General features: G+C 41.4%; 1 protein-coding gene across 1 annotated transcript; it reads left to right on the top strand.

The window, feature by feature from the left end:
• The first annotated feature begins 9,471 nt into the window (after positions 1–9,471).
• LOC141668135 (L-type lectin-domain containing receptor kinase IX.1-like) lies at positions 9,472–11,634 on the top strand. Its single transcript, XM_074474839.1, has one exon. The coding sequence runs from the start codon at positions 9,486–9,488 to the stop codon at positions 11,562–11,564; it is 2,079 nt and encodes a 692-aa protein (XP_074330940.1). The 5' UTR covers positions 9,472–9,485; the 3' UTR covers positions 11,565–11,634.
• The last annotated feature ends 1,448 nt before the right edge of the window (positions 11,635–13,082 follow it).

Here is a 13,082-nt window from a genome sequence, read left to right as displayed (position 1 = left end):
AACATTACATTAGATAGCAATGGCAACATTTGCGGATGAAATGGTTATTTGGCGTTACAATAGGCCTATTGCAACATAAAACGGGCCTAAGGTGACGTAAAATGAGTGTCTTATTAGCCCATCTATGGCGTAGTGATCGTTATTGAGTGACGACGGCAGATGAAAGGGTATGGATGATGCCGGAATATGGGATACACGGGATACCGATAATACTTTTTCACTTCGGGCTCCGGCTACCTATGCATCCATTTTTTTTGGTGATGTTCAAGGCTATTGGTTGCGAAGTTAGTCAATTGACGCCCAATTCCCTCGCACAGCTTAGTGGGTTTGTCGCTCTTTGTTGCGATAGAAATTTGATTCCTTCGTTTAAGCTTTTCTTCTCAATTTATACAGTTAGGTATCACGATGGATAGGTTTACTTCGACTGTCCTTACAAAAGGGTTAAGATTGTCAGTGTTAGGTCCTCTAACTCGGGGTATCACTCCAAGTGGTTGTATTTTGGGGGGCCAGATTTAGAATTTGTGAAACCGTGTGGGAAAGTAAGTCGGCTTACTATCGACTACTTGAATAATCTCGAGAAGTATGATGTGAAGTATTTGAACGGGTTTCATGGAGTGGCATCGGTGTACACTCATCTTCAGTTAAAGGAACCTGTTTTTTAGAAATGCATGATTGTAAGGGGGGGATTTTCAGTGATTCGTTCTTTTTTCTCTTTTTTTTTATTGTTGTATTCCTTCCTTCTCCTCCCCTTTTCTTTTTACTGTTGTTTCTTGCATTAATATTATTCGTGCTTAATACTTCTTTTGGTTTGTTTTGTATTAGTGGCTGGAGCTTCTTTGGAGAAGATTTTGAACAGCAGGGTTAAAGGAGAGATGGACAAGGCTATGATGTTGCTTATTAAGCGAGCATCGAGGAAGAGGGTTGATAGTGCCCCCTCTGGCCCGTCGAGGGCTTGGCATTCTATGTCGATCGAGTTATTGGATGACCAAGGAAATAAAATTGTAAAAGATCCTGGGAAGGCTGTGTCAGATGTGGAGCCGGCAGATCTGAATCCTCGCAAGAGGGGTCATCGAGAAGTGGAAGAGGAAAATTGTGGAGATGGTGGGTTTGGTGAGGCGAACGTGCTGGTTGGTGGGGTGAACAGAACCCTCACATTGGTTGGCAACAGAGCGACAATGGCTCCTACCGTCGATCCCCGATCGAAGAAAGAAGTTGTAAAGGTCAAGATTCAACCCCACGAACGTTGGACGGGTGGGGCTACTGTGCCGCTTAGGGTCTTTAACCTTTTTCATCTTCCTCAAGATGCGGTTGCTTTCGATGGACGTCATCGAGAGGATTTAGCGGATCGATTTAAGAGTCGAGCTGGGAGGGTATGTTAGTTTATTTTTTTATTTTTTTTTGTACCTTGTTTTGGTTCATTTTTGATTGTTGTAATTTTTAATTGTGGCAGTTTCTCGCTGATTTCATGCATATCGTGGAAGAATTTCGAGCCGGTGGAAGCGATGAGGCTCGAGCGAAGTTGGAAGCTGAAGTGATCACTCTTAAGGCAGAGAAGAAAATGCTTGAGATGAATTACTCGGGTTTAGAGAAAAGGTCTGTTGATTTGGTTAATGCGAACACCGCATTGTCAAAGAAAGTAAGTGAGATGGATATTAAAGGTCAATCAATGGATGCGCAGGTGTCGGGGCTCGAGCACAAGCTTCGCGATGTTGAGAAGGAGCGCGACAATCTGAGGATCAAATGTGAGGCCTTAGAGCGTCAAGTTGATGGGATGAATTCATCATATAAGCTTATTGTTGACGAGAATACCGCTTTGAAGGCGGAGGTTGAGAAATGTATCGAGGATATTGCGAACGCTCTCGGGGATGGTTATGGGCGATGTGTCACGCGCATGCAAGGAGCGGGGTTCGACGTCACGGGGCACACTTTTGAAGACTATATATGTGACCTCGCGGCTTCGCATCCTGATGATCCTACCGATAAAAACTGAAGGAGGGGAATGCCCCTTAGATGATGTATTGATTTTAAGTTTCATTTAATGACCTTGGATTTGTGGTTTCTGTGAAGTTGTGAACTTAGGCTTTCCTGATGTTGATCTTCAGATTTATGATATTTCTTGCTACTCGTGGTTAGTGGATTTTATTTGTCATTTGATGGTATTCTGTGTGTTTGTGCTTAAGGAAATATCTCTATTTTAGGAACTTAAAGTGTTCTTTTGAGTTGCGATATAACTTTCCTGTAGTTAAGAATTTCGTTTTTCAAAAATATATTGTGTTATTGCTCCCCATTCGTAGCTATCAAGCATTTTTGTTTTACTTGGATTTTTGTTATAACACTGAGTTTTTCATGCAGTCGAATCTATTAAAGATAGAATATAGAGATAATTCCACTTGATTGATTATTTTTTTGGGTAAGCGGGAGACGAATTATGGCATTTTCGCAAAATGACTTAAAGCTTTCATAACTTAAATTCCCTCGATGGGGATGTCATAACAACCCTCATTGCATCGAGGGCTGGTTTTTGGTAGGGCCCTACGGCCTTGAAGTCTTAATCATTACAAAGAGAATTAATCACTGGTAGAATTTCTTGAGATGGATGTCATTCCAGACATTCTTAATTGGATGACCATCGAGGTACGAGAGCTCGTAGGTTCCTGTGCTGACGACCTTCGATACCTTATAGCGGCCTTCCCATGTTGGTTTAAATTTCCCTGAGATTGTTGGCTGTGAAGCAGCAGAGTCTCGAAGGACAAGGTCTCCCACTTGGAATCGCTTATTTTTGACTTTCTTGTTGAAGTACCTTGTTGTCTTCTCCTGCTGAGTGATCATGCGAATTCTAGATTCCTCTTTTGTTTCTTCAAGTAAGTCATTGTGAAAGCGTAAACCTTCGGCCGCGAGAGAAGGATCGAAGACCTCGATCCTTGGGGAAATCAAACTAATCTCGACGGGCAAAACGGCGTCGACGCCATACGCGAGACGGAAAGGAGTTTCTCCTGTCGCACTTCGAGGAGTTGTTCTGTTAGACCACAGCACGTTAGGGAGCTCATCAATCCAACATCGGGGGATTTCTTCTATTCTTTTCTTTAATCCTTGCAAAATGGTTATGTTCGTTACTTCTGCTAGGCCATTGGCCTGTGGGTATGCAACCGATGCTTTGATGTGTTGGATTTTCAAATCGCTTAAAGTTTTCTCGAATTATGCGCCTACAAATTGTGTCCCGTTATCCGAGACTAAAATTCTTGGAATTCCGAATCGAAACATCACATATTCCATAAAAAATTCAATCATCTCTTTTTCTCTGATCTTGGAGAGAGGTTTTGCCTCGACCCATTTTGTCGCGTAGTCGACTGTCGACTGCAACCACGATGTATTGACACTGACCTTTAGACTTTGGGAATGGTCCCACGATATCGACTCCCCATTGATAGAAAGGGCAAGGAGCGAGAATTGAGTTGAGCTCTGTTGTGGGTCGATGACTCACGTTCCCATGTCGTTGGAATGCCTGACATTTACGGACGTAACTTTCATAATCTTTTCGAAGTGTGGGCCAATACATCCCCTGTCTCATGATTTTAAGAGCTAGGTTCTTTCCCCCGAGATGTTCGCCACATATTCCCGTGTGAACCTCGAGGATTGCTTGGTCGGCCTCTTTTGGTCTTAAACATCGGAGAAGTGGTTCAGTTAAAGCATGTCGATACAACACTGAACCGACCGTGCAATAATTTCTTGCCTTAAACATGATAGCGCGGGCTTCACTTTTTTCCGTGGGAAGTTTGTTTCCTAGGATGTACTCGAGAATAGGGCTTCGCCAGTCAGGATTGCTCTGAATATTGTGGTCCATCACCATGTCGATAGCGGGGGATTTCAAGCTGTAAACATATACTGGGTCGAGGTTCATTTTCAGATTGGACGAGGCTAACTTGGCGAGGGAATCAGCCCTTTGATTTTCTGTTCTATCAACATTTGAAAGTTTCCAGGAGGAGAATTTTTTGAGCAGTTCTTGTGTCATTGCAAAGTATTTAGCCATATTTTCATTGTGAGTCTTAAACTCTCTGATTATTTGCTTAACCACCAGCTGGGAATCGCCAAATATGTCGATGATATCTACCTCGAGGTCCGTTGCCAATTTTAATCCCGTAATTAATGCCTCATACTCGGCCACGCTATTTGTCGCTTGAAATTCGAACTTAAGGGCTTGTTGGACTTTAAACCCTTCTGGGCTGATAAGAATTATCCCTGCGCCGCCAGAATTTGAGGTCGATGATCCGTCAACAAACAATAACCACGGCCTTGGCTGGTCTTCTTCGGGGTCCAACCCTTTGGTCTTGAATTGGCATTCTGCCACAAAATCTGAAAGGACCTGAGCCTTTATGGCTGTTCGTGGTTTATACTCGATGTAGAATTGATTAACTCGATGGTCCATGCAGCGAGCCTTCCTGTCATATCAGGCTTGTGCAAGATTCTTTTGAGCAACGCATTTGTCAACACATGTATTTCCCTTGCTTGGAAATAATGTCGGAGCTTTCTGCTTGCAATGACCAAGGCGTACACGAGCTTTTCGACGTGAGGGTATCGAGTTTCAGCGTCGCACAGTGAGTGACTAATGTAGTACATGGGGACCTCCTTCCCTTCGTCGAGTCGAATGAGGACGGCTGCAACTGTTTCATCGGATGCCGACAGATAAATACGAAGAGCCTCGCCTGGGATTGGCCTAGTGAGGATGGGGGGTTTGTTAAAAATGTTTTGAGTTATGTGAAGCTGGATTTGTACTCATCGTTCCATTCGAATGGTGCTGACCTTGAAGCTTTTTTTATGGTAGCGAAGAAAGGGAGACACCTTTTGGACGATTGAGGGATAAATCTTCGAAGGGCTGTTATGCACCCTGTTAGCTTTTGCAAGTCTTTGATGGATTTTGGATCCTCCATTTCCAGGATGGCTTTTGTCTGTGTGGGGTCGGCCACAATGCCTCGCTGTGTGACCAGGAATCCCAGGAACTTGCCGGACGTAAGCCCGAATGAGCATTTGTCAGGATTGAGACGCAAGTTATGTTTCCGGGCATTTTCAAAAGTCTCACGAAGATCAAGTGAGTGGTTAACGGCGATTTTGGACTTGGTTATCATGTCGTCGACATAGATTAACATGTTTTTCCCTATTTATGAGCCAAAGATTGTGTCCATCATCTGTTGGAAGGTTGCGCCAGCATTAATTAATCCGAAAGGCATGACTCGATATCTGAATACTCCTCTGTGAGTAATGAATGTTATTTGCTCCCAATCATGAGAATCCATTTTTATCTGATTGTACCCTGAAAACGCATCCATGAAGGAAAGGAGTCCGTTTCCTGCTGTAGAGTCGATCAGCTGATCGATGTTTGGGAGTGGGTAGAAGTCTTTGGGGCATGCTTTGTTAACATTAGAATAGTCGACAGACATTCGCCACTTTCAGTTGTGTTTCTTGACTAAAACGACATTGGAGATCCATGTGGGGAACTGGACGGGCTTGATGAATTTGGCTTCGAGGAGTCGGTCAATTTCTTGATCGATAGCTGCTTTCTTTTCATCGAAAAATATTCGACGTTTCTGTCGTACTGGGATAATGTTTTTGTTGATGTGAAGGGAATGGCGTGCGACGACCTCAGGAATTCTCGGGATGTCTTTCGGGTCCCAGGCAAAAATATCGACGAATTCTCTAACAAGGTCTATGATCTCTTGTTTCAAATGTTCAGGGAGTCCTTTTCCCACCTTGGTTGTCTTTGATGGGTTGCCGATGTACACTTCGATATCTTCTGTCTCTTCTGCAAGGAAATATGAATTCTGACTTGTAGATTCAATTGAGTCGCGGGGGTCAATCTCGAGTACCTGGTTGACTCCTAGAACTTCCTCCCCCTTTTTCTTTGGGGAAACTGTTGTCAGGTAACATTGTCTCGCGATCACTTGATCTCCAATCATTTCTCCGACCCTGAAGTCAGTGGGAAATTTCATCTTCAAATGGGAGATTGAAGTTATTGCCTTTAGGGCTGTTATTGTAGTGCGACCTAAGATAGCATTAAAGCTGGAAGAAGCACTTATCACATGAAACTTAACGACTTTCCAAACCTGACAGGGTGGTGAGCCAAAGAGAACTGGCATATCAATGGTTCCTACCACATGGACCTCATTTCTGGTGAATCCGTACAGTGGTGTTCGAGAGTTCTCGAGCCGTCGATCTCCGATGTCCATCCGCGAAAAGGCGTGATGGTATAGGACATCGACAGAACTTCTGTTGTCGACCAGCATCTTTTTCACAGTGTTATTTCCTACTCGGGTTGTGATAACAAGAGCATCTTGATGACCCTCGATGAGACCCGAATGATAATCATCATCGGAGAAGGAAATGACTGGGGTCAGGTTCATGCGGGGAGGTTTAACTGTCGAGGGATTGACATTGAAGACTTCTCGAGCATACATTTTCCTGGAGTTGTGAGAGAATCCTCCAGAAGCTGCTCCCCCGAATATGACTACAATGACCCGATCCTCTTGATCTCGATGGTGTCGTCTAGGATTGTCCTCTTGTTGTACGTAATGTACTAACTGTCCCCAACGAATCTTTCCTTCTATGAGGTTGCAAAGTTGAAAGAACTGTTCTATAGTGTGACCGGTATCTTCATGATACTCGCAATATCTGGAACTGGGGGGTCTCCCGGCCTTCATGGGCCTCGGTGGTCTGTAGTCTGGCTCTGTCTTTAGAATTGCCAGAATTGTTATTTTTTCTGTGTTCAATTTAGTGAATTCTTTTTCTGGTCGAGTGCGGGGCTGCTAGTCCCTTTCCCTTCTGTCCATCGAAAAGCGATCATCCATACGTGGCGGAGGTGATCGACGACGCTCAAGGTGTCTTTCTCGCGCGGGGGATCGCGGGCTATAACTACGACGGCGTTCATGCCTTGAAGAGCATCGTGGTGACTGAATGCAACTCACTGCTTTTTGTAGCATCATACGATGTTCGATGATTTGGAATGCTGCTTGGAGAGTCTTCGGCCTTTTTTCAAAAATTTCTTCTAAAAGTAAACCATGTCGTGACTTATCGATGCCTTTCGTTAAGAAATTGATGGCCATTTGTTCAATTAAATCTTGAATTTCGGCGATCTCTTCCCTAATTCGGGTTAAAAAGTTGCGAAGGCTCTCACCTGAGCGCTGATGCATTATCATCAAAGATGCTGTGACTTTGATGCCTTTGTAGTTACTGGAGAACCGGGCTTGGAATTTACTTTTTAAGGTTGCCCATGAGTCGATGGATCGAGGAGGCAGATTGCCATACCATCGGAGTGCTGTGCCTTGAAGGCATGTAGAGAAAAACTGACAACGGGCGATTTTAGAGTGGCCGAAGAAAGCCATTCGTCCGTCGAATGTGTTGAGAAATGCCAACGGGTCTGAAGATCCGTCGAAGTGATCGAGGGATGGGGTTTTTAATGTCTTGTCGATGCGTGCTTTCTCGAGGATGAGGGATAAAGGGCTTTCAGAGACAGTTTCGAATCCTGATTGATTCCTCATGATGTTACGCATTTGGGCGATTTTTTCTTGCATTTTAGCAAATTCTTCATGCGATATGGATTCTGTGGATTCAGTTTGGCACGAAACCTCGGCAGATGACACTGTCCGCTGTCGATGTTCACGTGGTTGTGAATAGGTCGACTCTGCCAAAGGCTCATATTCATATTCTGCATCATCGTCTTCATAATAAAATTCTTCATCTTGCTCTTTGTTTTGTATCGTTGTCTATTGGAGCTCTCGTCGGAGACGGTGAATTTCACGCTTTCACTCGAGTTTGGCCTGTAGCCTCCGAGTCTCAAGCTCTAGCAGTTCTAGCTCTTCGTCTGAATACAATGATTCTTCTGGTTCTTCCAGATTTTCTTGGTTTTGAGCTTTTAGCTTTTCTTTCTTTTCCAAATGTAGTCGCATGTCGCTTGAGAGAACTTTTTTACCTCTGGAGGTTTGTATTCTGAAACGCTGATCTGAGACGGATTTTCTCTTCTTGTCTCTTTGGTGTGTATCTTTCCAGCTCTCCGGTTGATCCTCAAGAGGGCCTTCAGGTGGAGGAAACAAACATTTTGGTTTTAACGCCGACTTCTTGGGAAGCTCACGGCCATCGAAAGTCGAGGGGTCGGCGGCAGGCTCTGCCGTCAACTCCTTTACTTGTGTTGGTCCGGCTGTTCCTGGATCCAGCTCTTGTACAATCATTTTCTGGTTGGATCTGTTAAAGCAAAGTTCCTTCTAGTGCCAAATGATGTGCCTACAATATTATTATATTATTAGACTGTAATTTTAGGAGATGCTCTCTTTACTTTAATTTTCCAACCTCTTCAAATCAGGTTCCTGTCTTATATTTATACTAAGTCCTAAATGGGCTTTTTCTTACAAAATGGGCCTTCTTGGGCTATACATTATGTTTCACAATTATCCTAACTATAACTCATTTGGGCCGTCTTGTCATGGTCCAACACTTTCAATAATCTTTCTTTTCAGGGAATAATTTTTACCTATTTAGTTTGTTTTTAGATCTAATTGTAAGAATTTGGATTTTCTTTCATTTTGAATTCAAGCGGAACATATTGGATTTAAGGGTGAAATGATTATCTCTTTTTAAGTTTCATTTTTTCAGATCTGAATTTTTTTATTTAAATTTTCAGTTTATTTTCTCTCCTTGGTGAGACTGTGTTTGTTTCTCTCCTTTATTGTGAGTGCTGGATCTGATTTAGTGATGAAGGTTTATACTGGGTTACATTTATGGTCGATAGCTTAAACGCGTTGGGATTGTGATGAAACATATACATGTAAATATATCTTTTTCAACATATCGTTTGATGGTTTCTGCAGGAAGACTTGCATGAATACCGGCGATTTGATCCATTTTATGTCTGTTCGACTCCATCATTTGTGTAGATGCCGTATGGCTATTTATTATTGAATTAAATCTATTGTTCTTGAAAAAAATAATTAGTATATCAAAAATTACATAAGTCCGCAATTGTGATTGTTTTTCAGAATTTCATAAAATAGCTACAAGTGGTTTGTCAAAAAATAGATAAGAATGGTCGATAAAAGTATTGAGAGTCGAGAAGAATTGACTTCAACAAAGACTTTGAATCTTGTTTACTGGATGTGAAATGATATGCAGTAGTCTTGGATTTGAGGCGCATTCTTTCATGGTACATGCAAAATTGCAGTGAGTCAAACAGATATTCATAAGCCATGAAAATCTAGTCCCTGCTATCTTTGCCATTCAGTTCAAATGAGTGTGATGGAATAGTAGCTGTGGACGTGTGTGATGGGGATAATATGGTGTTTTTTTGGTCAAACAGATTTTCATAAGCCATGAAATAGGTAATGTCACAGGAATCTTCTTGGCAATGTTCCTTCTATAAGAGAGAGTTTATGTAATTTTTTCTCTTGGAGCAAGAACTTAAGGTGAGTAGCTTGCAATTTTTTCTTGTAGAGGGTAAGAACCTAAACATGGCTGCTTGTAGTTTTAACTTCCATAACCTTATGTCATCAAAACATGCTTTTATCTTTATATTCTTGATCTTTCAAACTATCCCATTTGCAGCTACTTTATCCTTCACCTTGAACAATTTTAATCCTAATATTGGTAACATATCGTTCGAACGAAATGCAACTTTAGCTAGCAATACAATCCAGCTCACTTCAGACCTTGCATTTATGGGCAGAGCCACATATTCCCAGCATATGAATCTTTGGGATGATACATCAAAAAAACTTACAGACTTCACAACTCACTTTTCCTTTGTAATAAACTCACAGAACCAAACAAAATATGCTGATGGGATCGTGTTCTTTTTGGCTCCAGTTGGTTCCAAGATTCCAAGAACAGCAACAAAAGGTGGCAGCCTTGGCCTTACAACTGATGAGCAACTATTGAATTCGACAGACAATCCGTTTGTTGCGGTTGAATTTGATGTGTATACAAATCCGGGTTGGGATCCTGTCGGTGAGCATGTAGGTATTGATCTCAGCTCTATGAAATCTGTTACTAATGTTAGTTGGTTGGGTGGAAAATCTAGTGTATTGGATGGGTTCAAAAATGAGGCTTGGATAACTTATCAATCTACTTCTAGAAACCTTACTGTTATCTTTACTGCTTTGAGTAATAACAGGAAAATAAATCAGAGTCTTTCATACATAGTTGACTTAAAAGACTACCTCCCACAAAATGTTACTTTTGGCTTCTCTGCTGCAACAGGAAACCAATCAGCTATATGTAGTATTTACTCATGGGCTTTCAATACAAGTCTAGAGCTACATGAAAGTTATCTGGTCGATCAACCACAAAGCTCCACTAATGATAAGGGAAAGCTAATTGGAATTGTAGTGGTGGGAGCTATAGCCTTCGGTGTTGGTGTTTTGGCCTTCGCATATTACAAAAGGAGAAAGAATAGAGAGGATGATGAAGATGAAATTATTTTTGATGATACGATGGAAGGCGAACTGGAAAGAGGTACAGGACCAAAGAAGGTTTTGTATAATACGTTGGCTCGTGCAACAAAGAACTTTGCCGAGGAGCAGAAGCTTGGAGAAGGAAGCTTTGGTGTGGTTTATAGAGGCTTCCTAAAAGTGTTGAATTGTGACATAGCTGTTAAGAGGTTATCAAGAACATCTAAGCAAGGGTTAAAGGAGTATGCATCAGAAGTAAGGATCATTACTCGATTGAGACATCGAAATTTGGTCCAGCTCCTTGGATGGTGTCATGAAAAAAGTGATCTTCTACTTGTTTACGAGTATATGCCAAATGGTAGCTTGGATTCTCATATTTTTAAAGGGAAAAGCTTGTTGACATGGCCAATAAGACAGAAAATTGCTCAAGGATTGGCCTCAGCTCTGTTATATCTACATGAAGAATGGGAACAGTGTGTTGTTCACAGGGATATCAAACCAAGCAATGTTATGTTAGATTCAAATTTCATAACAAAGCTGGGGGATTTTGGATTAGCAAGATTAGTTGATCACGAGAAAGGAGGCCAAACAACTGCTTTGGCTGGAACCATGGGCTACATGGCTCCTGAATGTATCACTACAGGTAAAGCCAGTAAAGAATCGGATGTTTACAGCTTTGGAATTGTTGCATTAGAAATAGCATGTGGGAGAAAAGTGATTGAGCCAAATTTTGATGATAGTCAAATGAGGCTGCTTCAATCGGTCTGGAGCTTATATGGAACAGGAGAACTCCTGCAAGCAGCTGATCCAAAACTATGTGGAGATTATGATGAGCAAGAAATGGAACGGTTGATGATTGTTGGCCTTTGGTGTGCACATCCAGATAAAACGTTTCGACCTTCAATTAGGCAAGCGATCCATGTCCTTAATCTTGAGGCTCCATTGCCTATTCTTCCACCAACAATGCCTGTTGCAACTTACTATGCTCCATTGAACATGACAATAGCTCCTCTGGCAATAGCATACGGTCAAAATGTTTGGAAACATAGACCAGGAGAAACTCCTGGTAATTACAATACTGAATCCTCAAGTTATGCTTCCATTGATTCTACAGCTCCTTCAGTTTTGTTTCCTAGATAAATGACGCCATGTTCATATATTTTCAATTCTGTTTTATGTATTATTATTTATAAGTTCGGATGAACTTCAATCATATTTATTGTTTCGTTGTAATGCTTTATCACTAATTTTTCACCTTGTTCAACCACGTTTATCTACAATTAACTAGTCTTTCATAATTCAAAAAGTACTAAACAGGGAATAGGTGCTGCTAGCCTGCTTCCGTGATACTGATACTAATTTTACAGGCATATCTCCTTGAAATTTAATTGACAGGCCGTGAGCACTTAAGATCAGCCAGAACTGCAGTAAAAGATTCGATTATTTTGCAGTTTCAAGTGCTGATCAATGTTGTATCAAAATTTGCTTGATGTTGCTCTTTGTACCAATCATGCTTAAGCTCTTTTATGTAGCTAATTAGAATGGATTATATATTACTGTGAAAATGATGTAAATGTTAATGTATCATAATGTCTACATCAGTAAGCTTTTTTATCACTTACCAACTTTACATGATATACTTCATGTTACAAGAGATGAGCATCAGAGCATATCATGCGACTTTCTGTAATTAATTCTTGAGCCTTATCAGTATGTTGTTGCTGCTGTGTTGCCTTGGTCTGGTCGATACTATCATGAGGCCACCTTAACTTGGGCGGCCTTCCAACGTGCCCCAACTTTGTAATATGAGGTTTGGTAAGTGTATCAGCAACTTGATCAGCTCCATGCATCATGCATGTGTAAAACTCCCACAAGTCAATTTTTGAATTTGATGTCAGAAAAAATTAAAATCTGGTGCTATATGTTTCATGTGGCTATGAAACACACGATTTTGACGAAGGTAAGTAGCACCAACATTATCAAATTAGATTCTGGGAGTATAAGTCAGGGGAACCCGTAATTCACCCAAAATATTCGTCACCCGTTTAGTTTTTGCTGCACTATACTCAGCCTCCACAGATGATCGTGATGTTTCTTTCTACTGCAGACTGAGAACTGTGAAAGATAAAGAGTGATGCATCTGACCGTGACATGGAGAACCCTATAGAGAGCAAAAAGTGTGTAGTTCAGTATACCAATTTCTAGTTCGTTGGTTTGTTGCCTAAGGCCATAAATTGCTTTCCGGAGTTTACATACATAATATGTAAGATCAGGGAGTTCAAGCCTCGGGGTTAAGACAAACAGATCTTCTGATAAATGCCCTCAACGAAAGGCATTATTTACATCAAGCTGGTGAAGTGGCCCGTGATTTCGAAACTAAAAATGGTGTTGAAACAAAAATTAAGTACCGCAGCCGGGAATTGAACCCGGAAATTATCAACTTGTTTGTTTGAATTAGCCAGTGCTACTGCGGTTTTGGAATGTTTAAGTTGAAAAAGAAACACTGCGGTTTTGGAATGTTTAAGTTGAAAAAGAAACCTATTTAAAGACAATTGGCTAGTGCGCTCAAACCAACGCACTTTTATTTTGAGGTTTAATTCTTTAGCATGAAATTAGATTTAGGTAATTTTTATTGATCAATAATGTTTCATTAATCTA

Source organism: Apium graveolens, chromosome 6 (assembly GCF_009905375.1).
Source record: "Apium graveolens cultivar Ventura chromosome 6, ASM990537v1, whole genome shotgun sequence".
Lineage (NCBI taxonomy): Eukaryota > Viridiplantae > Streptophyta > Magnoliopsida > Apiales > Apiaceae > Apium > Apium graveolens.
The sequence above is the reverse complement of the archived record's forward strand: the minus strand, read 5'-3'. Positions and strand labels throughout refer to the sequence as shown.

What these genes read in the sequence shown, in the direction of transcription:
- LOC141668135 (XM_074474839.1), top strand. Translation starts at nt 9,486, where the DNA reads ATGGCTGCTTGTAGTTTTAACTTCCATAACCTTATGTCATCAAAACAT.